Source organism: Macadamia integrifolia, chromosome 11 (genome assembly GCF_013358625.1).
Source record: "Macadamia integrifolia cultivar HAES 741 chromosome 11, SCU_Mint_v3, whole genome shotgun sequence".
In the NCBI taxonomy this organism is placed as follows: Eukaryota; Viridiplantae; Streptophyta; class Magnoliopsida; order Proteales; family Proteaceae; genus Macadamia; species Macadamia integrifolia.
Window position 1 is genome coordinate 8,502,235 of NC_056567.1, and position 25,193 is coordinate 8,527,427.

At 39.0% G+C, this 25,193-nt stretch overlaps 1 protein-coding gene across 3 annotated transcripts in view; it reads left to right on the top strand.

Moving 5' to 3' along the window:
• LOC122093172 (splicing factor YJU2) overlaps positions 1 to 25,193 on the top strand; it is a 42,678-nt gene that overhangs the window by 12,110 nt on the left and 5,375 nt on the right. For all 3 annotated transcript variants that reach the window (XM_042663452.1, XM_042663451.1, XM_042663450.1), the window contains 2 exons: positions 17,151 to 17,204; positions 17,370 to 17,474. In XM_042663452.1, the coding sequence (XP_042519386.1) occupies positions 17,151 to 17,204; positions 17,370 to 17,474 (159 nt within the window). The remainder of the gene's footprint in view (positions 1 to 17,150; positions 17,205 to 17,369; positions 17,475 to 25,193) is intronic.

The window sequence follows — 25,193 nt, forward strand, 5'->3', positions numbered from 1 at the left end:
TGACTGGGCTTTTCTGACACCCCTAGAGAGAGCCATACCCAAATACCCACAACACTATTTCGAGTGATCGTTTTTTATCTTCAAGTTGGGCGCGTGTTTTGGATTGATGGGGGATTGGGTCTCTTTCTCTCTCTCTCTCTCTCTCTCTTAAGCTCATAAGACAAGACAAAGCACTGAGCAGGAGCTAGCCCAATCAAGGTCGAGCTAGATGTTCGTGTTCTTTTGTTTGGCTCTCTCGATTGGCTATTTTTGTTTTCATATACTAATGTGTTGTTATATGTAGCTAATGTATCTCTGGATGCATATCGGTATCGATTATGTCGGTCTCATTAGCTTGCACACTTTGTTTATCTACTTTTAGAAATGCAAAAGCTTTTTGGCTACTATTTGTTAGGATATTAACTGTGAAATACAGTTTTATCATCATACTACCAAGTCTATGACACTAACACAATGTACAACCAATGACAATGGAACCCTAAGGGATTTCATCATTATTACTGGAGAAAAAGTTTTTAACCTTTTATCACCGCTCATCTAGGGTATGACCTTTGTCAATAGTCACACTTTGATTTCTTTCAACCTTGTCTTTCGTCCTTCTATAGATTCACTTACATCTAATGGGCTTATGCCTCATAGTGAATTAATAAAAATTCAGACTTGGTCAAAATGTAAAGAGTCTATTCTAAAACGTTAATATTTTATTATTTCCTGAGTCTATATCCTATACAGCATGAGCATGAACAAAAGTTAGTTTGATTCCAAAGAACCAGTATCATTTGTAAAAATCTCTATGTAATCGTCTTCCTTCACAAGGAACGTATGCATGTAGGAGCTTTAATCACCTCCCACTACATTGAGGCATTCGTGATGGTCCATGAAAATTTGGGGGTCAAACATCTGTTTAGCCAATACACATAGAACTCTTCTAAATTCTTGGAATCATATCACGATGTGATACAATATTCTAAAGGAGAAGTCAACCATATATTCTATAGGATTTTGAAACCATGTGTTGTTAATTAGATGTCTCAAAGAAATAGCATTTTCCTAATCTAGATTCAATCTCATCTGTCAACTGCCTTTGCATGTATGCTATGCAGTCACTATACCTTAAAAAATCGTAGAATAGGATTTCACCCATTCCATTATTCAAAAGGCTCCTTAGGTATAGACTTAGATGGATTCTTTTCAGAATAATTACTACTATTTCAAATAGATAATTCCAATAAAACATCACTCGAACCTTGTCTCACAATGTTTGATTATGTCTTTTTACCACATCATACAATATGATATCTCTAGGCATCTCAACAAGATAAGAGATCTTATATTGTTTTAGGAATCCCAAATAATATCTGACAAATACTCCTACTTGATATATTGAAGAGTAAATACTCAATACTCTTTTCGGGTTAGTATTTACATGATCAGCCGCATTAATGTGAAACTCCAATTCACAAATGGCTTATCAACCTTTGGTAAAATTATAAAAGACTTGTTGGTTTTATTTATTCGTATATAGAACTTATAAGTGGACATAAGATTTTTCTTCATACAGTTTGGAGGTTTATCCTTTTCCAATATAAGTTCCATCAACTTTATACAACCTTATGACAAGTGCCAAATGTGTGTGAAGCTAACAGTACACGTACATTTTTCAGAAGGATATGAAAAGTCTCTGTTACCATCTACATGGTAACAATTCCTGACTCGGTCAAAAGACAAAATTAACTTCCCATAAAACATCCTCATCACATTTAAAGAATGGAACTGACTTGTAATCATGGATGACGGAACCGAAGTCCACATTATACAGTGGTTGGTCGCACCAACGCACTAGGTTCAAATAGGGCTAGTGTTTCGTAAATACATTCATCCAACTACTTACTAAAAATGGTTAGGTAAAGTTGATGGTTCCATATATCATTATTTCTTTTATACTTGAATTTATAGGTCCCACCCACTCTTTTCTTCTTGCCATTTGGCTTAGAACGTAAAGAGAAAACTAAAGATACCATTACTATTGCCTTGTTTTTCTCAAGACTCAATTCCACTATTTACATAAGATGTAATTGGTGGCATAGCTTATGTAACGCCCCGGCCCCCTTAACCTTGCACAATATTGTCCTCTTTGGCCCATGGACCTTAAGGCTTTAAAACGTGTTGTGCCATGTTAAGGAGGGTAGAGGTTATAAACTAGTCCAGTAATCTCCCCCTAGGCGAAGTGCGACTAAAGTTTGCACATCTTCACTAATCTCCCAAACACCCTAGTACTTGTCGTATTCTTGGTGGGGACACCTTACCGAACTCACAGGCGGGTCTGGTACTTGTCGTATTCTTAGGTGTCACAATCGTTCCCCCTTTTGGCACAACATCCCTGTTATGCCCCACATACTGTTAGGGTTTGCTCTGATACTGCTTGTAATGACCCGACCCCCTTAACTTTGCACAATATTGTCCTCTGTGGCCCATGGGCTTTAAGACTTTAAAACGTATTGTGCCATATTAAAGAGGCTAGAGGTTATCAACTAACCTAGTGATTTCCCCCTAGGAGAAGTGGGACTGAAGTTTGCACACCCTCATCGATCTCCCAAACACCCTGGTACTTGCCGTATTCTTGGTGGGGACAAGTTTCGAAATCTCGTCTTGTTTCGATGGTTCTGAAACCATCTAAATATCGAAATCTCGGCGAGATTTTGGTGAGTTGGATATTTTTTTTGGCTTAGTTGACTACTTCGGTGGTCAAACGGCTATATTTTGACCTGAAACTTGGTGGGTAGCTTGTTTTAAGCTTAATAAACATGCTTAGAGCTTAAATTTGCAAAAATATTAGAACATGACTGTGTCTTAGAGTTGCACCCTTTTTTGGTAGCAACCGTCGAATTGTTGTGGAGATTTAACCTGCTTCATTGCTAGAATACGATATAATATGATAGTAAAACAATTAAATAATGTATCTAAGCGATGATTAGAACATACCTCAACATTAATTAACTAATATTTAGAGTACTGAAATAATATACTATGCAACTCCCTCCGATAGAGTCGTAGATCAGCCAATGCGGAGTAACATATATATAATTCAGTTCCATCAAAGTTACATTAACCATAAAAAAATACAATTTATGTTGATGGAAAATGCATTTTTTAAATCAGAAAAATAAATAAAAATATTTATGAATAAAAAAAAATTCTACTCTGTGAGATCATAGATCGGTCTTTAGTGTCTAACATATAAAAAATCTAGTCCTATCCAACATGTATTTATATTATTATTTCAATTTTAGGGAAAGTGGTTTACCTTTCCAAAGCTTGAAATGTATAGATTTTCAAGGCAATAGATGTGATGATGTGGCTAATTAGTGGACAATGGAGTGGTTTTGTGTTCAAATGCAAGGAGCGAAATTTCACTGAGACAGTCGAGTTGGAGTCGAAATTTCGCCGAGATCCTCACGAGATGTTGTACTTATAAGCCTTGGTTGGTATCATTTTGGTATCTCTCCGAAATAGTAATGAAATTTTGGCCGAGATACCGAAATTTCAACCGAGATGATGTCCTTTTTGTAATTCGTAGCATATCTCGTCTCGGTAAAAAAAAATCACGAAATTTCCGAGATCTCAACGAGATCTTGAACCATGGGTGGGGACACCTCACCGATCTCCTAGGCAGGTCTGGTACTTGCCGTATTCTTGGGTGTCACATCTTATATATTAAAATTAAGCATCCATGATTGATTTAAGGGATTCCAATCCTATAGAGTGATCAATCATTATCATGACATGGTCAAGAATTGGAAAACCTCGAGTCATCTTAGGTAATACGAGATACCTCGTTGATGATCAATGGACATTTTGAGTTTGCTCATCATACATCTCCTTTAGTGCTCTCATCATGTCTATTGCCCCTTGTATTTTTCAAATGGCAACATAGTCAACTAGGGAAAGAGAATCTTCTTTCAAGATAAACCTAATTCAGTCAAATGTAAGTACACGAGCAAATAGTCTTATCTAGTCCAACCAATTTAGGATAGACAAGGGGTCTATATTAAAATAGCTAATGGGCTAGTGATGGTAAAAAAGGGCAATGATGTATAATTAATTTGCAGATACAAACCATTAAATATAAGTGGTTGAAGTTCAATCAATGATTTCTCACACCTTAAGATTCCCCCAAAGCTTTTGGATGTGAATTGGGAAATTCAACCCTTATATGCACAACTTACCTTATTAGAGTTCATTGTGCACGCATTCGTTGGCTGGATTGATTATGTCAGTCACAAAGTTTAGGCCACCTGAGTACCATACCGATTCCTATCGGCTAACACATACTCAGGTCAAGCGTATACCCGTTGTCTTGGAGTGAATCATGGCATCGTGAGGTAGCCTATTATTGGAGTACACCTTCACTGACCATGTCCATTTCCCATCTCATAGGAGATGAGTGCATACTGTCTCGCCAGCCAATTTTAGGCATTATCCTATCTACACTTTCCAGAATTAGGCCAGAAAACCTCTACACCCACCAATTATGGGAGGTCATGGGAATCCCACCCGTTAGGGTTTCTTATATCACACTTGGTTTGTAAAAAAGGGAAAAGGGAATGCACATACATAATCATATCGTCATACATCGCATTGCTATGCTTTCATTGCATGATCATATATCTAAGCTAAACATTCATGACATGAATTTAAACTGACTTTTACATCAGATTTAACAAAGCACACATTCATCTTACAATAGAATAAATATCACATGTAATTAAATTACTTTAGTGGTTGTTACAAACCCAAGATCTGTGACTAGTAATTTGAGAGAAGAGAGAAGAAGAGAGACTGCAAGGAGAGGAGCAACCAATTTGTATGGCAGTCCCCCTCATTGTGTATTTATAATAATCAAAACCAGTGAACTTACAATTAGAGACCTGGTTGAAATAGGAAACTAAAATCCTAATCTAATGAATTAGGAAGCAGAGTACTAGCCTAAGTCTAGTCTAACTAAGAAACAATAAACCGAAGATAAAGGCACAACTAACCACGATAAGGACAAATCCCTGTAGTGACACATTTCCTAACACTCCCCCTCAAGCTGGAGTATACATATATCAAAAGAAAAGCTCTAGCTTGAACCAACAAGAATAGAAAATTAAATGTAACACTAGTCTTGAATAGTAGTTGTAGACTCCTGTGAACACAAAAAGAACTCAAACCAGCCATTATAAACCAGGTAACATCTTCATGTCGCTGGAGACCAAGTAGCATCATCAGGTTGTTGGGGACCAAGTAGCATCATCAGGTTGCGGGAGACCAAGTAGCATCATCAGGTTGATGGGGACCAAGTAACAACATCAGGTTGCCAAGGACCAAGTAGCAGCATCACGTTGCTGGGGACCAAGTAACGACATCAGTTTGCCTGGACCAAGTAATAGCATCAGGCTGATAGATAATGATAATCTTGAGCTGATGTCTTGAGGAGATAAGAACTCCAATCGAGTAGATAATAACTCCAATAACTCCAATTGAGCAAGGTAATAGCTCCAATCTCCCCCCTCACGTGGACAAACAATGTCCAATATTTAGCATCTCAAAGGATGAGCAGCATGAATAATCCCATAACCAAGAGCATCACAATAAAAAAAAAAAAAAAAAATTCCAATCTCCCCCTCATGGTGGCAAATTTTCTCGATGCAAGTACCAATTTTCCAAAAAAAATTATAACCCCAAGGCAATAAAATTGCAAATATATGATCCATTTATATGTCGATGGCAATTCTGTAATTATTTTGTGCAATCCTGGGTTGAAACCCAATTAGTAGCCACATGGATGGGAGAAGCCAAACAATTATATCAAATAATACAATCCGGGGTTTCAAAACCCAGTTTGGATCATTAATAGGCCCACTCAAGCAACTAATTGGTTCAAACTTAAGGCCAATGGCCGTTCTGTAATTAATTTGAACTTTCTAATGAGGAGTGTTAAACTTGTAATTAATGGGATTCAAGTGGATGGGATTATACATAAGGTGGAGGAGGGTTGCCTTGGAAGCAAAGTTAAAATAAGGACATGAAGGACTTGATGATAAAGGGGGAGTGAATATGGAATTTTAATATAAGTAGAAGGCAAGGCATAAAGTAGAAGACAAGGCATAAAGTAGGAGTAAGAGATAGGGGCAAACCTGGAAAAGAAGCATTAAATGAATTAAGATCCAAAAGAATAGTGGTTCTGCTTACCAAACATGATATGGGACATGTGAGGCAATTATGATTTAATAAAAGAGAGTAGAATATAAGGGTATAATATGAACTGAAGTTGAACTAGGGACATAAAAGAGTAAAGGCACAAGAGGGGGTGGGTAATATGGGAAATAGGGTTTAATTAAAGAAGCACAAATCGTGGGACATGTCAGTCGTCCCTTACCTCCAGCCAAAAACCATGATGGAAAATCTGCCACCAGTAGTTCGATTGTGGGATCAACAACTAGACCTGCAAACAGCAAATCAGTAGCCAACAACGACATTAGCAGAGGCAAAGAGAAGCTTGTGACACTGGTTCGAAAATAACAGATTTGATTAGGTGAAAACAGAACGATAAACAGCAATCGACTCCATCGAATGTCTTCCAGAAATAGCAGAAACGACAATAAAATCAGCAGAGGTATATCATCTGAGTAATTGACTGGCAGCAGCACAGGATAAAACCAACACTGATGCAAACGCCAAGTAGAGTTATTGATTCAGAAGCAAATCTATTAACAGACGAAACCCTTCAGTCTTTCACCAAGATAAGTGAGCTAGGAAAATCCACCGTTGCTATCGCTACTGCACCTGGTTGCAGAATATGGCAAACGAAGCAGCTAAACAAAAATCGAAGCAGCATGGAAATCGATTCAGCATTAGTATCAGAGGAATCAATTTAGGTACCCATACGAAACACCCTAGTTCTTATTTGAAATGGGGTTTCTTTCTTCAGACCTGAAACCTAAATAGATTCTCAAAACGGAAAATCGATGAGACAATCAGGTGCTGGTTACAACTCTGATACCACGCTACAGACTCATGATCTGTCACCAGTAACTTGAGAGAAGAGAGAAGAAAGAAAGAGATTGAGAGAGAAGAAGAGAGACTGCAAGGAGAGAAGCAGCCGATTTGTATGGCAGTCCCCTCATTGTGTATTTATAATAATCAAAACTAAAAAACTTACAGTTTGAGAGCTTGTTGAAATAGGAAACTAAAATCCTTATCTAACCAATTTAGGAAGAAGAGTACTAGCCTAAGTCTAACTAAGAAACGATAAACCAAAGATAAAGTCAACAACTAACCACGATAAGGACAAACCCCCCCATATCGTGACACATTTCTTACCAGTGGTTATGGGATGGCATCCAAAGTCAAGTTGACTTCTTATTATATGAAAGTTACTCTGATTCCATGAACTCCCACTCAACTTATTAAGTGGTAATGCAAATATAAATTACATCCAAAATAATGATTACATAGGAAAATAATAAGATAAAAATTTCTATTGAAATTTTTCCGCTTCATCCAAGCGATCAACGCCTCTGATGTTCTCTTGATCATTGTATCTGATCATCGAATGATCATCACCACCGATGTTCCCTTGATCATCGTCTCCTGTTGCTTCCATCAAGCAATCTCTTCCTCTAGCCTTCCTTCAAATCATAGTTGTCGAGGCGCCTAGGCTACCCAAGGCAGTGGAGGGGTTTCTAAGCACTTAGGCAACCAAGGTGCCCAACTGTATTTTTTTTTCTCTTTTCTAACATTACTTAGTATGCTATATATACCTTATATCATCTAAAATCAACATCAAATAATATAAAACCAACATTAAGTCACATCAAATCATAAAAAAATCAATATTTAGAGAAATGTTCTTGTTTCTCTAATAATTTTACTAATTAAGTGATTTTATTTTTACATGAGTCTGAGACTTTTTGTATTAGGCAGAACTTGAAACTAGCTTTCCATCGAGTCTTAAGATTACGTAAACCTGAGTTGTAATGACAGTTATATTCCGGTCAAACTTATTTTAAAGTGCACTAATTATGTTAAAATTGCCTAAATGAAAAACCCCAACATTTGAAAGTTGAAAGTTGCCCCAACATTTCTAGTTTTTGTTCTTGGACTGGGGGTTGACTTTTTATACTTTTGAAATTTGATTTTGAAGTTATTTTTATTGGATTCAAATAGGAGGTTATTTGCTTATTTATGGATGATTTCTTAAATAGAAGATATTTGGCATAAATAAGTGCTAGACTAGAGCCTTGCTGCAAGGTGACAGCCAGTGCACCGAGACAAACTGATGTAGGGGGTTCCTAGGTGACTAGGTCTCCTACAAGATTAACTAACTAGGTAGGGTTAACTCAAGGGGCTTAGGTAGATAGGACCAAAGAATCTCAGCAAACACGATTAAACATGCAAGATAAAACGAGACTAATAAACAAAGTAGCCAAAAACAATAATAATTTAGATGGAAAAACACATAAATTCTTACTCAAGTTTCAAGTGGGGACATGGTGAAGGGAACAAACGACATATGAATATTAGGTTCAGCACAAATCCATCTAGACACCCAAATTAGATATGCAAACAATCGATATCCTCTAGCAATCAACTAAAGTAGAAAATCAGCAAGGGTTCTTTGGAGATATAACAGTGACGAAACAACTTAAACAATCGGTAAAAATAGGCATAAACAAAGGTCAAAGGCAGGTTTCAACGTCAATGGGTTGCAATATATAATAGGGATTAATGGAGGTGGGGAGGGTTTAGTTTAATGCTTTACCATACCGCTGTTCAAATCTGAGGAGAGAAGAAGAGATCAAAGTCCTCCAAAAAAAAAGAGGTTGCAGTTTACCTTTAGTTGATGAAGATAAATCCATCCGATTGTAGAGAGATCAGCACCAGCGGAGGGTAAACAACAACCGAGAGTAGTAGTAGCAGTGATGTAATGGCAGCAGTGTATAGCAGCAGCAGTGAGGTAATGGCAGCAGCGTGCAGCAACAGCAGTATTGTAACGGCAGCAGTATGTAGCAGCAGCAGTAAGGTAAAGGCAGCAGTGTGCAGCAGCAGCAGTATTGTAGCGGCAGTAGTATGTAGCAGCAACAGTGAGCATCGATAGGGGAGGTCAGCAGTAACAAAACAGCGGCAGAAAAAAAAAATAAGATTGAAAAGAAAGAGAGGGAGGCGAGACAAGAAAGAAGAGAGAAGAGAGAGCCGAGAGAGTAAGAGAGGAAAGAGGCGAGAGAGAAAAGTGAGAAAACGAGAGAGAGAGAGAACCGTGAGGGGTTGGGGGTTTGCTCTTAGCCTTTTTTTCAATTAACATCCATTCCTTCAACCGTGACCTAAGCCATTACATAAATATCAATCTAGTTACTAAAAATAAAAAAGAGTTAATTGACTAGTAAATAAAGACTTTCTAAAAACTAATCAACCAATAAAGTAGTTTCCTAATTAATTAAAAGATTAACAAGGAAAAGAATATACTACAAATAAACTACTAAACTAATAACTAATGGGGCCCACAAGATCTACTAAAATCTGGAAAGAGAAAGGGGCTCGATCCAGCGTTGGAATGGCTGGATCGAGCTTTCCTTCTTCCTCCCTTTTCTTCTTCTTCTTTCTATTCTTCCAGCCACAAAGATGGCTGCTTCTTCTTTTTGCGCCTGTAAACTTTGATGTCCCCATCAACTCTCCCCGGCCTGGAAGAATTCACCTCTGGTGAATTAAAGCTCATGTAATACTCAAGTAGGTCTGGGTTGAGTTGTTGGGCTTCTTGCATTGTCATCCAGGTGTTGTCAATTTCCGGACGTCCATGCCACTTGACCAAGAACTCTCTAGAACCTCCAGTGTGTGTGGACACAACCCTCTCATCAAGGATTTCCTCAATTTCTTTGGTCCTCAACGAGGGTTATGGTCTTATCGCGATTGAAGTGGCCAACGACTCCCCCAACATGCAATTCCCAGATCAGGAAATCTCGGAGTGAAGTCCTGGGAATGCACAACTTGCTTCCTTTAAAAAGAAAGCCCTCTCTAAGTAGGTAGTCCGAGCGGTTGACTGGGTTGCCTTCACTCAAGGAAGTGAATGACTCATTAAAATCAGGACAAGTGGGGTATTAGTCCTTGACTCGCTCGAACCCTACAACCTCTACACTCATTGCTTAGAGTAGCACATTAGCCCGACTCCTAGCATTGGTGCGATTGAGGAACATGTTCACCCGGCTCAGTGCATTTGCAGCAGTATTCTCGACACCAGGCCTGTGCTTGAGTACAAAAGTGTACTCTTGGAGAAACTCAACCCACTTGGCATGCCTCTGATTGAGTTTCTTTTGGGCACTAAGGTACCTCAGAGTTTGGTGGTCAGAGAATAGTACGAATTCTTGCGGTAAAAGGTAATGTCGCAAATAGCGCAATGATTGGACAACCGCATAGAATTCCTTGTCGTATGTAGAATATCGTTGCCTAGCTTCATTAAGCTTCTCACTAAAATAGGCAACAGGGTGACCCTTTTGTCCTGGGACACCACCTATCCCAATACCAGATGCATCATAGTTAACTTCGAAGACCTTAGAGAAATCTGGGAGGCGCAGGACTGGAGCTTCAGTCATAAGCTTTTTAATCTCATTAAAGGCCTTCGTAGCACTCTTAGTCCATTGAAACTCCTTTTCATGCAATCGGTGATAGGAGACATAATGGAACTAAACCGGTAGATGAACCTTCTGTAGAAAGTGGCTAAACCATGGAAGCTTCGTACCTCATGAATGTTAGTTGGCTCAGGCCACTCTACAATCTCCCTCACTTTCTTAGGGTTAGCAGATACTCCCTGAGCTGACACAACAAATCCCAGGAAGATGACTTGATCACTCATGAAGGTGCACTTCTTGAGGTTGACAAAGAGTTTCTCTTGTGAGAGCACATGAAAAACCTTCTGTAAGTGATCCAAGTGGGAAGACGGGGTCTTACTATAGATGAAGATGTCATCAAAGTAAACCACAAGGAACTTGCCAATGAATGGTTGAAACACTTGATTCATTACTCTCATGAAAGTGCTAGGTGCATTTGACAAGCCAAAAGGTATGACTAACCACTCAAAGAGGCCATCCTTCGTCTTGAAGGCTGTCTTCCACTCATCTCAAGGTCTGACCCTAATCTGGTGGTACCCGCTCTTGAGATCAATCTTCGAAAAGATCGAAGAGTTGGCCATCATATCCAACATGTCATCAAGCCTAGGGATAGGGAACCTATACTTGATGGTGATCTTATTGATGGCCCTACTATCAACACACATACGCCAGGTGCCATCTTTCTTTAGCGTGAGCAAGGCAGGTACAGCACACGGGCTAAGGCTTTCCCTAATGAATCCCTTTTGTAACAGTTCATCCACTTGCCGTTTGAGTTCGGCGTGTTCTTTGGGATTCATTCGGTAATGGGGTAAGTTCGGGAGAGAGGATCCTGGAACCAAGTCAATAGCGTGCTGGATGTCACACATAGGCGGTAACTCATCAGGTAGTTCCTCAGGGAATAACCTCTCGAATTTCCTCAACAAGGGTTGCACTTCTCTAGGAGCCTCAGTGAATAAGCATGACCTATCGGTATTACTCTGTACGGCAACTAGAGCATAAATCACCCCTGACTCGTGACACTCTCCTTCAAATTGTTGTTGATTTAAAATGTTGAGTGTTTTGGTGGGGGCGTGTTTGGATGTACTTCCCTTGTGTTCTGGAACCCTAACTTCCCTAGGGGGACTGGGTGTCAGTCTGATATTCTTCCCTTTGAACTCAAAGACATAGGTGTTAGACTTCCCGTAATTGGTGACATCCCGGTCATATAACCAGGGCCTACCTAGAATGATGTGGGCAACATCCATCTCTTGGACATCACACCACACTCGATCCTGCAAAATGTAGGGGAACTAGACACCTCAGATTTACGGGAATGGTGGACTGATCAACCCAGGCAACCTTGTAAGGCTTGGGGTGGGGTTCAGGTTTGAGGCCCATTCGAGCAACAGCGCTCTTGGCGACCACATTCATGCAACTCCCGTTGTCTATGGCGACGCGGCAGTTCTTGCCCTGATGACATGTGTAGGTGATGAAAATATTAGTTCGTCGCCAATCGTCGCTATTNAAGTAGGAGTAAGAGATAGGGGCAAACCTGGAAAAGAAGCATTAAATGAATTAAGATCCAAAAGAATAGTGGTTCTGCTTACCAAACATGATATGGGACATGTGAGGCAATTATGATTTAATAAAAGAGAGTAGAATATAAGGGTATAATATGAACTGAAGTTGAACTAGGGACATAAAAGAGTAAAGGCACAAGAGGGGGTGGGTAATATGGGAAATAGGGTTTAATTAAAGAAGCACAAATCGTGGGACATGTCAGTCGTCCCTTACCTCCAGCCAAAAACCATGATGGAAAATCTGCCACCAGTAGTTCGATTGTGGGATCAACAACTAGACCTGCAAACAGCAAATCAGTAGCCAACAACGACATTAGCAGAGGCAAAGAGAAGCTTGTGACACTGGTTCGAAAATAACAGATTTGATTAGGTGAAAACAGAACGATAAACAGCAATCGACTCCATCGAATGTCTTCCAGAAATAGCAGAAACGACAATAAAATCAGCAGAGGTATATCATCTGAGTAATTGACTGGCAGCAGCACAGGATAAAACCAACACTGATGCAAACGCCAAGTAGAGTTATTGATTCAGAAGCAAATCTATTAACAGACGAAACCCTTCAGTCTTTCACCAAGATAAGTGAGCTAGGAAAATCCACCGTTGCTATCGCTACTGCACCTGGTTGCAGAATATGGCAAACGAAGCAGCTAAACAAAAATCGAAGCAGCATGGAAATCGATTCAGCATTAGTATCAGAGGAATCAATTTAGGTACCCATACGAAACACCCTAGTTCTTATTTGAAATGGGGTTTCTTTCTTCAGACCTGAAACCTAAATAGATTCTCAAAACGGAAAATCGATGAGACAATCAGGTGCTGGTTACAACTCTGATACCACGCTACAGACTCATGATCTGTCACCAGTAACTTGAGAGAAGAGAGAAGAAAGAAAGAGATTGAGAGAGAAGAAGAGAGACTGCAAGGAGAGAAGCAGCCGATTTGTATGGCAGTCCCCTCATTGTGTATTTATAATAATCAAAACTAAAAAACTTACAGTTTGAGAGCTTGTTGAAATAGGAAACTAAAATCCTTATCTAACCAATTTAGGAAGAAGAGTACTAGCCTAAGTCTAACTAAGAAACGATAAACCAAAGATAAAGTCAACAACTAACCACGATAAGGACAAACCCCCCCATATCGTGACACATTTCTTACCAGTGGTTATGGGATGGCATCCAAAGTCAAGTTGACTTCTTATTATATGAAAGTTACTCTGATTCCATGAACTCCCACTCAACTTATTAAGTGGTAATGCAAATATAAATTACATCCAAAATAATGATTACATAGGAAAATAATAAGATAAAAATTTCTATTGAAATTTTTCCGCTTCATCCAAGCGATCAACGCCTCTGATGTTCTCTTGATCATTGTATCTGATCATCGAATGATCATCACCACCGATGTTCCCTTGATCATCGTCTCCTGTTGCTTCCATCAAGCAATCTCTTCCTCTAGCCTTCCTTCAAATCATAGTTGTCGAGGCGCCTAGGCTACCCAAGGCAGTGGAGGGGTTTCTAAGCACTTAGGCAACCAAGGTGCCCAACTGTATTTTTTTTTCTCTTTTCTAACATTACTTAGTATGCTATATATACCTTATATCATCTAAAATCAACATCAAATAATATAAAACCAACATTAAGTCACATCAAATCATAAAAAAATCAATATTTAGAGAAATGTTCTTGTTTCTCTAATAATTTTACTAATTAAGTGATTTTATTTTTACATGAGTCTGAGACTTTTTGTATTAGGCAGAACTTGAAACTAGCTTTCCATCGAGTCTTAAGATTACGTAAACCTGAGTTGTAATGACAGTTATATTCCGGTCAAACTTATTTTAAAGTGCACTAATTATGTTAAAATTGCCTAAATGAAAAACCCCAACATTTGAAAGTTGAAAGTTGCCCCAACATTTCTAGTTTTTGTTCTTGGACTGGGGGTTGACTTTTTATACTTTTGAAATTTGATTTTGAAGTTATTTTTATTGGATTCAAATAGGAGGTTATTTGCTTATTTATGGATGATTTCTTAAATAGAAGATATTTGGCATAAATAAGTGCTAGACTAGAGCCTTGCTGCAAGGTGACAGCCAGTGCACCGAGACAAACTGATGTAGGGGGTTCCTAGGTGACTAGGTCTCCTACAAGATTAACTAACTAGGTAGGGTTAACTCAAGGGGCTTAGGTAGATAGGACCAAAGAATCTCAGCAAACACGATTAAACATGCAAGATAAAACGAGACTAATAAACAAAGTAGCCAAAAACAATAATAATTTAGATGGAAAAACACATAAATTCTTACTCAAGTTTCAAGTGGGGACATGGTGAAGGGAACAAACGACATATGAATATTAGGTTCAGCACAAATCCATCTAGACACCCAAATTAGATATGCAAACAATCGATATCCTCTAGCAATCAACTAAAGTAGAAAATCAGCAAGGGTTCTTTGGAGATATAACAGTGACGAAACAACTTAAACAATCGGTAAAAATAGGCATAAACAAAGGTCAAAGGCAGGTTTCAACGTCAATGGGTTGCAATATATAATAGGGATTAATGGAGGTGGGGAGGGTTTAGTTTAATGCTTTACCATACCGCTGTTCAAATCTGAGGAGAGAAGAAGAGATCAAAGTCCTCCAAAAAAAAAGAGGTTGCAGTTTACCTTTAGTTGATGAAGATAAATCCATCCGATTGTAGAGAGATCAGCACCAGCGGAGGGTAAACAACAACCGAGAGTAGTAGTAGCAGTGATGTAATGGCAGCAGTGTATAGCAGCAGCAGTGAGGTAATGGCAGCAGCGTGCAGCAACAGCAGTATTGTAACGGCAGCAGTATGTAGCAGCAGCAGTAAGGTAAAGGCAGCAGTGTGCAGCAGCAGCAGTATTGTAGCGGCAGTAGTATGTAGCAGCAACAGTGAGCATCGATAGGGGAGGTCAGCAGTAACAAAACAGCGGCAGAAAAAAAAAATAAGATTGAAAAGAAAGAGAGGGAGGCGAGACAAGAAAGAAGAGAGAAGAGAGAGCCGAGAGAGTAAGAGAGGAAAGAGGCGAGAGAGAAAAGTGAGAAAACGAGAGAGAGAGAACCGTGAGGGGGTTCGGGGTTTGCTCTTAGCCTTTTTTTTCAATTAACATTCATTACTTGAACCGTGGCCTAAGCCATTACATAAATATCAATTTAGTTACTAAAAAAAAAAAAGAGTCAATTGACTAGTAAATAAAGACTTTCTAAAAACTAATCAACCAATAAAGTAGTTTCCTAATTAATTAAAAGATTAACAAGGAAAAGAATATACTACAAATAAACTACTAAACTAATAATGGGGCCCACAAGATCTACTAAAATCTGGAAAGAGAAAGGGGCTCGATCCAGCGTTGGAATGGCTGGATCGAGCTTTCCTTCTTCCTCCTTTTTCTTCTTCTTCTTTCTATTCTTCCAGCCACAAAGATGGCTGCTTCTTCTTCTTCTTGCGCCTGTACACTTTGATGTCCCCATCACAAACTGCTTGAACGCTGCCCAACGCTTTGACAATTATGCCTCAATCAAATAAAAATAAAATCTGGAAGTGTTTCCTACAAGGGACTGCGGCTCCTACGTGTGTGAGGGCCAATGGGAGCGACAAGGAAGCATCAACAAAGATGTCATTTTCTATTTCATGGTTGTGGGCCGGTCATTTCACACCCCCCTTTGTCTGGGCGTGGAAGCCACACTTCCCTATAAAAACCATTTTTCCAACTGTAATACCTAATTCTACTGTACATTCCTTTTTGCTAAAGCAACCTTAGGAAATCAACCCACCAATTGGGCCCAAGAGGTGCATGCCATCCATATGTATATTCATCAACATGGTCCATTTTTCTGAACTTGAACTAGTTCAGAAAAAAGTTGTAAACAGAGCAGGTCTTGTCAAAGGAGATTATCTCACAATCCACACCAAGTATCTGCAACCAGATCGAAAGTGAAGAGTTAGGGATGAGCGAAATCGATGAAATCTGTCTCAGCCCGACTGATTCTGCAGTAGCAGAAATAAGAACAGAACATAATAAGAAAAGGGAAGAAGGATACGGAGAGGACACCCCCCCCCCCCCGGGAAAAAAAAAAAAAATTGAAGAAATAAAGAAAGGAGGAAGAGAAGTAACCGGGGGAACTAACCTGTGGGAAGAAGGCTCAGATCCAAGCCAAGGATCAACTTTTCAATATTCAACTCTGCCCTTCATCTGATGGTTGCATGGATATAAATAAGAAAAACTCATAATCTCCTACTTATTCTGAAAATCAAAACTGAAGAAACTAGGAAACTACTACTGGAACAGAAATCCTACATATCTAAACCAATCACATAAAATTATACCAACACCAAATCAGAGACAATTTAAGAAGGAATTTTATCCCGAGTCTTACTCGGGTTGGGTTGGGTTTGTCTCAGTCTAGGATTCCAAATCGGGACTCATGTCAGTCCAACCAGGCACATGCAAGTGCATCAATCTCCTTGTCTTTTTATGATCATCACCACACCTTATCACTAGGGTGCGGTTAAAGTAAGTTTCCATTATATAACTTGGAATCTTATTGTCATCATGCCTCTTTAAATTAGGTTCCCATTGTACATGTGCCATTAATCTACAAAATTGGAATATCCATTAAAGAAAGGTTTGAGTTCTTGAGGACTAAGGTGAAGATCCCTTGTTCGTCTACCTGCCCTAGTGAAACCTGACAAACTTACTTTGGATATTTTTGGAACTCATATACTTGGGATAACTGATGAAGTGGAATAATCTTTAGACCATATCGGATCCATGTAGGACCCCATTAAGTTGGGATAAGGTTATGTTTGTTGTTGTATTTATTGTTTCATTGCCAAACTAATTTTGTCATTGTAGTTTTCGAGTGCTGAATTAAGTTTTAAATGGCCGACTCTGCTAAATTATTTATGTGCTTGACAGGAGAAGAAATTGGAAGAAGAGGATGAAGAACTCATAAAGTCAATTTTTTCCCAGGTTAGTATATCAAGTCCATCTTCTGCTAGTTCGCCATCTTATTTAACTACGTTTCTTTTTGGGTGGAGATTTTTGCAGCTATTAGAATTGCTGTATGTCCTCTCTCTCTGAAAGTATTGTTCCTCACATGGATTGTTTTCATTTTTTTACTATAATACTACCCAGGGTTCGAAAGACTATGTTAGAAGGATCTATGATGACGACGATGATTATGATGATTTAAATCAGCTTTCAACTGATGGTGGGACATCATCACAAGTTGATTCCAAGGTATTTTCCCCCCTCCCTTTCCCTTGATTATGATATATATATATATATAGGGAGAGGGATAGGTATGCCGTCGATATCAAGTATGCTAGCAGATAGCACCAATAGGAACACATGATAGAGTATCATTCAGGAAGGATATGAAGGTCATTTCAGAAAAAAGGAAGAGAGAGATAGACACAATGGGTGCTAGCATACTTGTAATCTGGTATCAGAGCCACGGTGGTGGTGGATTCGGTTTACTTCTTTGCAGATTTCTTTCCTTTTGTGTAATCATTTTATTTCTTAAGTTTTTCGACGCGGTATATGCCTTTGGACTCTTGGGAGGAGTGGCAAATGAGTGTAAGACCACGTTTGTGCCCAAGTTATGTTGGAAATACCATTTTAAAACTTAGATCTAGGTGGTTACCCCTAGTTTAAGATATCTCAAATTATGAATCGTTTACCCCGCTCTATGTCGATGAGATCGGCAAGTGAGGCGAGCACAAGTTCTAATGTGCTCAATTATGATGAACAAACCACAAGAATAGACCGATGACTTCAAAGCTGGGATATGCCAAAAATCTCAAGAAATGACATCTATGATCGAGACTGGTTCGGCCTCGAAACAGTCAATACTGTAGAACAAACCATTAATTTCATCCCTCAAACACAAGAAATTCAACTTTTTAATTCAAACACCTTACAAGAATTATACAAAGATCACAAATATAATTATGTCCATATTGGATTAGTCCAAGTGGCCATCAAACCTCTTCACCGAGAAGGACTCCACACTTCCATGTTGTTAGCCCTTCGTGACCAAAGATTCCTTGAATTCAATGATTCCCTAGTAGGAGCCATTGAAACTAGCCTTTGTTATGGACCTGTCCATTTCAATGTCTACCCAAATATGTCCATAGCCCTTGAGGACCCAAATATTTTACATTCACTCAAACTAAATCTCAAAACCCACGGTTACAAACTGATGCATGGAACCATTCCTATTTCCATCATCCATCTTATAAAATTCAAAGCTATGAAATCTGTCCAACCCTGTGCCAAACGGACATCTTCAAAAGGCCAAACCCTTTACCTTGAAACTGATTGTATTCGGGGTCAAGTTGTTTATCCAAAACTTTGTCGTTGGGAAGATATTACTTTCCCTGAGGAATGGCAGCTGCAAACGACTGCAATTCCCCCTCAAGTTTCTAACACTAGCATCCGATCTATTTCCCAAGATTTAGACGGACTAGTTTCCATTCGGTTCAATCGACAAACTCACCCTCCTGTTTATCAAAGCTCTAGAAGGTCATGCTCTGATGCATTGACTTCTTCCGATATAGGTAATGGATTAACCAAACTAGGACACCTCCTCTGGTCTCAAATCTTGTTGGTATCCAATCCAGCCAAAATATTGTCTATGGAACTTACGAAACCAATTCTACCGTTATAGTTGGAATCTCCCGAAGATCTCGTCCAGCAAATTCAAAGAAGTAATCTCCCGAAGATCTTGTCGGGCTACAAAATCAAATTCTTCCTCGACCAAACCATGAATTGGTCCTTAACGTCTGCTAAGACGGTTATAAATTAGCCGACCGGTATAGTCGAAAAACATACCTAGTCAAATAACCTCGGACGACCTGTTAAGGAAGGGAGGTACTGTTACTGTCTCAGGTCAAATGACAGTCCGGCCAATATCCGGCTGAAACAAATAGGATACAAACCTCTTGATCAAACCATTACGGAGAACAGTCATTGACACGTGGAATGCCGTGGTAAGATCATTGAAGATTCCAAATCTATGGTCAACAACAACCCTATCAAAGATTCCAAATCATTTGTTGACAGCAACTCCAACTTTCGGCGCCAATAGTTCCTCAACTGTCGACAGCAACTGTTTACTCCAAATTACAAATTCAAGTGCACAGTTCCAAATAGTGATAATTAAAATAGTACCTAATTTGGTATAGTACCAAATGAAATCCAAATGTTATCCAAACTCACATGTAATTCAAATGAGCCTCCTTGTATTATAAAAGGAGCATCACCCTATCACCCAAAGCACTTGAAAAAATTCTCAAACTTGTAAAATTAGAACTTAGAGAGAGAAGCTCCGAAGCAAGCTTTGTCCTCACAAGTTCTTCCAAGATCTCCAAAGTACTCCGTCAGACCTCCAAGTACTCCGGTGGACTTCAACAACAGGCTCTGATCATCTCAAGTCTGATCGTCCTCCGAAGGTTAGCTACCCACAGCTTAAAGACTCTTCAGACCAAACAACCTTCTTCTTCTCAAACCTTCCAACCCAAGCCTATCCAAAGACCTAAGAACTTTGGATCAAAATCTCCAAATATTGTAAACTTTATTTTCAAATATATTACTTTTGATTGCATTATTAGCTTCCTGCATACAACAGCTTCTTGTTCTATCCTCAGATCAAAGCCTACAGTCGCGCCTCTTGATTCTGAGAAATAGATCTAGTTAAGCAACTTTTATTTTATTCTTAAGTTCATGGTCTTGTTCTTTATTTGTTTATTTATTTAATTCAGCACGAATTAGTTCTAAGTAAGGTATACCAGATTACAGGATCGAGATATACCAAAATCTAGGGAAATATGGATCTCCTGGTTCTGTATGGCAATCAGGACGAGATAGGTGCAATACCGTACTCCGATCTAGCAAGGAGAGTTACACTAAGATAGGTGCGATACCTTATTTAGAACCAGACCGTGCTGAAATTAAAATAAATAAATAAAGAACAAAATCATAAACTTAAAATAAAATAAAAGTTGCTTAACTAGATCTATTTCTCAGAATCAAGAGGCGCGACTGTAGGCTTTGATCTGAGGATAGAACAAGAAGCTGCTGTATGCAGGAAGCTAATAATGCAATCAAAAGTAATATATTTGAAAATAAAGTTTACAATATTTGGAGATTTTGATCCAAAGTTCTTGGGTCTTTGGATAGGCTTGGGTTGGAAGGTTTGAGAAGAAGAAGGTTGTTTGGTCTGAAGAGTCTTTGAGCTGTGGGTAGCTAACCTTTGGAGGACGATCAGACTTGAGATGATCGGAGCCTGTTGTTGAAGTCCGCCGGAGTACTTGGAGGTCTGGCGGAGTACTTTGGAGATCTTGGAAGAACTTGTGAGGACAAAGCTTGCTTCGGAGCTTCTCTCTCTAAGTTCTAATTTTATAAGTTTGAGAATTTTTCAAGTGCTTTGGGTGATGGGGTGATGTTCCTTTTATAATACAAGGAGGCTCATTTGAATTACATGTGAGTTTGGATAACATTTGGATTTCATTTGGTACTGTACCAAATTAGGTACTATTTTAATTATCACTATTTGGAACTGTGCACTTGAATTTGTAATTTGGAGTAAACAGTTGCTGCCGACAGTTGAGGAACTATTGGCGCCGAAAGTTGGAGTTGCTGTCAACAAATGATTTGGAATATTTGATAGGGTTGCTGTTGACAATAGATTTGGAATCTTCAATGATCTTACCACGGCATTCCACGTGTCAAGGACACTGTTCTCCGTAATGGTTTGATCAAGAGGTTTGTATCCTATTTGTTTCAGCCGGACTGTCTTTTGACCTGAGACAATAACAGTACCTCTTTTCCTTAACAGGTTGTCCGAGGTTATTTGACTAGGTATGTTTTCCGACTATACTGGTCGGCTAATTTATAACCGTCTTAGCAGACGTTAAGGACTAATTCATGGTTTGGTCGAGGAAGACTTTGATTTTGTAGCCCGACGAGATCTTCGGGAGATTACTTCTTTGAATTTGCTAGAGGAGGATGCCTTGGAGCTGGCAGGCTCATAATCAGGATCATCCTCATATGGATCTTGCCCATAGCAGAGCTCGTGGGCAGGAATGGATCCTTTGATAGATTTGAGGCTGTATGCACCATCACTGGAGCCTGCATCACCTTCTGAGTCGGAACCGAGCTCAGCTAATCGGGTCAGAAGGGCTTCCTTCTCACTTTTGACACTTGACTTTGATGTGCTTTGGATTGTTGGGACAGGTTTGAGACCTGTGAGGCTTTTGATGAGGGATGTCCTTTCACATTTAGAGACGTCACAATTATCCCACCATTTGACGTTGAAGGATCGGCAGAGAACTGGAGCAACTCAGTCAGGTACCTGGTAGTCATAAATTTGATATTCCCAGAACAGTATCCATGCCAATCGGCAATGGCGAAAGAACCGAAGAAGGTCAGGTCGATGTGGTTGGATAGTTGTGTTTTGACAAAATATTTGGAAGGAATCTTGGATTTGTGGCGGCAAGATTTCAATCATTGGACCATATTGATCCCACCATTTGGGAAACCAGAGAGGAGTTTGGTTATTGAATCTGTACTCAAATTAGAAGAACCAAGAGTGGCGGTTGAAGCAGAGAGCTTTGAACCAGGCGTCCTGGTAATCAAAATATGTAAAAATTTGTGGAGAAAAGGTATTTGAGAAACTTCTTGTATTAAGGGGGTGACTGCCCCAATCTTGTAGTGAGAATTTTGCATATGGTTACAGTTGTATGTGTAACCAAAGTTGGGTCATTTTTGTCATAATTGAGTTTGAATCTGACAGAGTCAGTCTCTACAAGGATGTATTCGTAGAATTCTTGGGTTTTTGAAGGAGAGGTGGAATGGTGATGCCACCCTTTGTAGAAAATTTATTGTGCCAACATGATAGGTGAGTCGGCATATTTGAACAGGGGTTCTTCAATAGTGAAGAGGTCTTCTTTGCAAAGTTTTTCATGGTATTGGCTTTTGAGTTTAGAACTTTGGGCTGTTTGAAGAGGTTTGGCTTGAGTAGTTTGTTGGCTAGAGCTAGCCTTATTTGTGGTTTGGAGGGGACCAGTGGCTGAGGAAATAACCACAGCATGGGAATAGGGCTTATTTGTAGAGGCCATCTGGGATTGGCTTCGAGTAACTATTTGGTTGGATGGTGGTGCAGAGGCTGCTGAGGCACCATAGCTTGATTTGGTTTTGATAATAGAATTTGAGGAGGTAGACTCCTTAGGGGGAGCCATCCTGATAAGGTTGATTTGAAGAGTCTGGCCTTGTAGGAATTCACGGGTAAGAAAGTCAGGGACAGAATTGGATTCTCCTTTAATATATTCTATTTGAAATTCAAAAATTGATAATAGAGCTTGCCATCGGGCAAAAATTTGTTTTGATACAAGATTTGAAACATCATTTTGTAAAACATATTTAGCTGCGCTACAATCAACACGAACTAAAAATGGTTTATTTAATAATGCATTTTGGAATTTTTGTATGCAAAAGACAATTGATAAGATTTCCTTTTTGATGGTACTATAATTCTTTTGGGCAGAATTCCAGATACCAGAAGTAAATTGGACTAATTGTTCTTTATTATCATTTGGAAGTTTTTGTTTGAGAATTCCACCGTATCCTATTTCTGAGGCATCGGTTTCAATAATCTTGAAAGCCTCAGGGTTAGGAATAAATAAATAGGGAATTTCTTTGACTAATTTCTTAATAGTTTGAACGGCCGTGGTTTGGGCCGTGGACCAGGGAATAGGTTTCTTTTTAAGCCGAAGGTATAATGGCTCGACAATCTTACTAATTTGGGGAAGAAAATCAAGAACGTAATTTAGGCTTCCTAGGAATCTTTGTAGTTGGGTTTTATCGAGAATTTGATCAGGGAACTTTTCACCAAAAGTAATGGCACGATCAATAGGGGTGAGGGTACCCTTTTCAATCAAGTGTCCAAGGAATCTAACTTTGGTGAGGAAGAATTCCATTTTTCTTTTTTATAAAACAAGACCATTTGATTGAATAATTTGGTAAAAAGTCCGTAAGTGTTTGAAGTGTTGCTCAACAGAATTTGAGAAAACCAGGACATCGTCAATATAAACAATGGTGAATTGTCCATAAGAATTGAAGATGTCATTCATGATTTTCTGAAATTCACTAGGGGCATTTTTGAGGCCGAATGACATTACGTTCCATTCATACAGGCCAAAGGGAGTTGTGAAAGCAGTTTTGTAACGATTCTTCTCATGAATCTGGATTTGCCAGAAACCAGACTTCATGTCGAATTTGGAAAAGATTTTTGCTTGATAAATTCTCTGTAAAAGGTCCTTTTGATTTGGAATTGGATACCTAACCCACTGCAGGGCATCATTTAAGGGTTTGTAATTAACGACTAATCTGGGGGTTCCTCGTTCAATTTCGGCAGCTTTGTTAACATAGAAAGCTGTACAACTCGAAGGAGAAGTACTAGGCCGAATAAGGTTTTTAGCCAGAAGGTCATTGATTTCTTCTTTGCAAGTTTCAAAGAGGTTTTGATTCATTTGGGCTGGCCTTGCTTTGGTTGGTATTTGAAGATCTGAAAACCCAGAAGCATAAGGTAAGGAGACCACATGCTGCTTTCGATGCCAAAAGGCATCTGGTACATTAGAACAAAGATTGGATTCAAATTTTGATTTAATTTGATTAATTTGGTGAATGGTTTTGGGATTTTTAAGGGACTCAGAGATTCTTTCATGAAGAAGCTCAGTTTTGAGGAAGTTTAATTGCTTAATTTTGTTAACGCTTTGGGTATCAGAATTCTGGGCTTGCAAGAATGGGAAAACAATCTTTTGTCCCTGAAACTTTGTAGAAATCCCATCTTGGGTTATTTTGAAAGGTTTAATATTTTCTAAAAAGGGTTGACCTAGGATTATGGTTTGGTCAAGGTCTTTTGTAAGAATAAAGGTTTGAGGTAGGCAAAGACCTTGGTTACAGACATGGGTATTTGAAAGTTTGTATTGGACATTCAACCTAGATCCATTAGCCGTGTTAAGGCGTTGGGTGGTTCTTTCATAGAACTGGGTTGGTATAGCACCTTCGTTGATACAATTGGCATTTGCATCAGAATCAACTAAGGCAATAGCCGAAAATTTGAATGAGGCATTAGCTACTAAGGTTATGCGAACATACCAATTTTGACAAGTTATGGTAGCCACAAAACCAGGAATTATAGGGTTTGGTTTAGTAAGTTCTTGATTTGCAAAGGGATTTATTAATGATTCGTTATTTGAAGTTGAAGCTTGTTGGTCTTGTTGTCGATTTAAAAGGGATAATTGTTGTTTGATATGTTTTATTTCGTACTGCAAAGTTGTAGTAGTGGTTTCAAGAGATTTGATCCGACCAGAATGGTCAGGAATAACTGGTTTTGATGTTTTATCGAATTTCTGCATAATTTGGTGGAGATTGTAAGGTTGAGGAGAATTTTGGGTAGAAACATTGTTTCTGAGATGTTCGAGGCAGGCCTTCTTATGTTCAGGGTCTGCCAGACTATCGATATAATCGAAAATATTTGAATTTGGTGATGCACGGAGCATCCGGACAGATTTGGGAACACAGTCTTCACAGCTGAGACCAATAATACGAGAATCACAAGTGCATGCTTGAAAATTCTCATTATTGGAAGAACTGGAAGAATGCTCAGAGGCTTGAATTTGATTAAGATTGTAATTTTCATCTTCAGAAGAGGATGAAGTTCTTTGGAAAAGGGCAAGGATTTGTGTTTTATCTTGCTCGGATATTTGTAAATAATTAACTTTGTTTGAGACTGCAGAATTTGGTGATATGGCCAGGTTTGCCACATCGAAAACATCCTTGAGAAGATTTGTCAGGTTTTGGATCTTTGAAGTTTTTAGGTGCCTTGAAAGGATTTCTGTATTTGTTATACTTTGGCTTTGGAGGAGTTTTATGATAAAACTCAGGGGTTGTGAA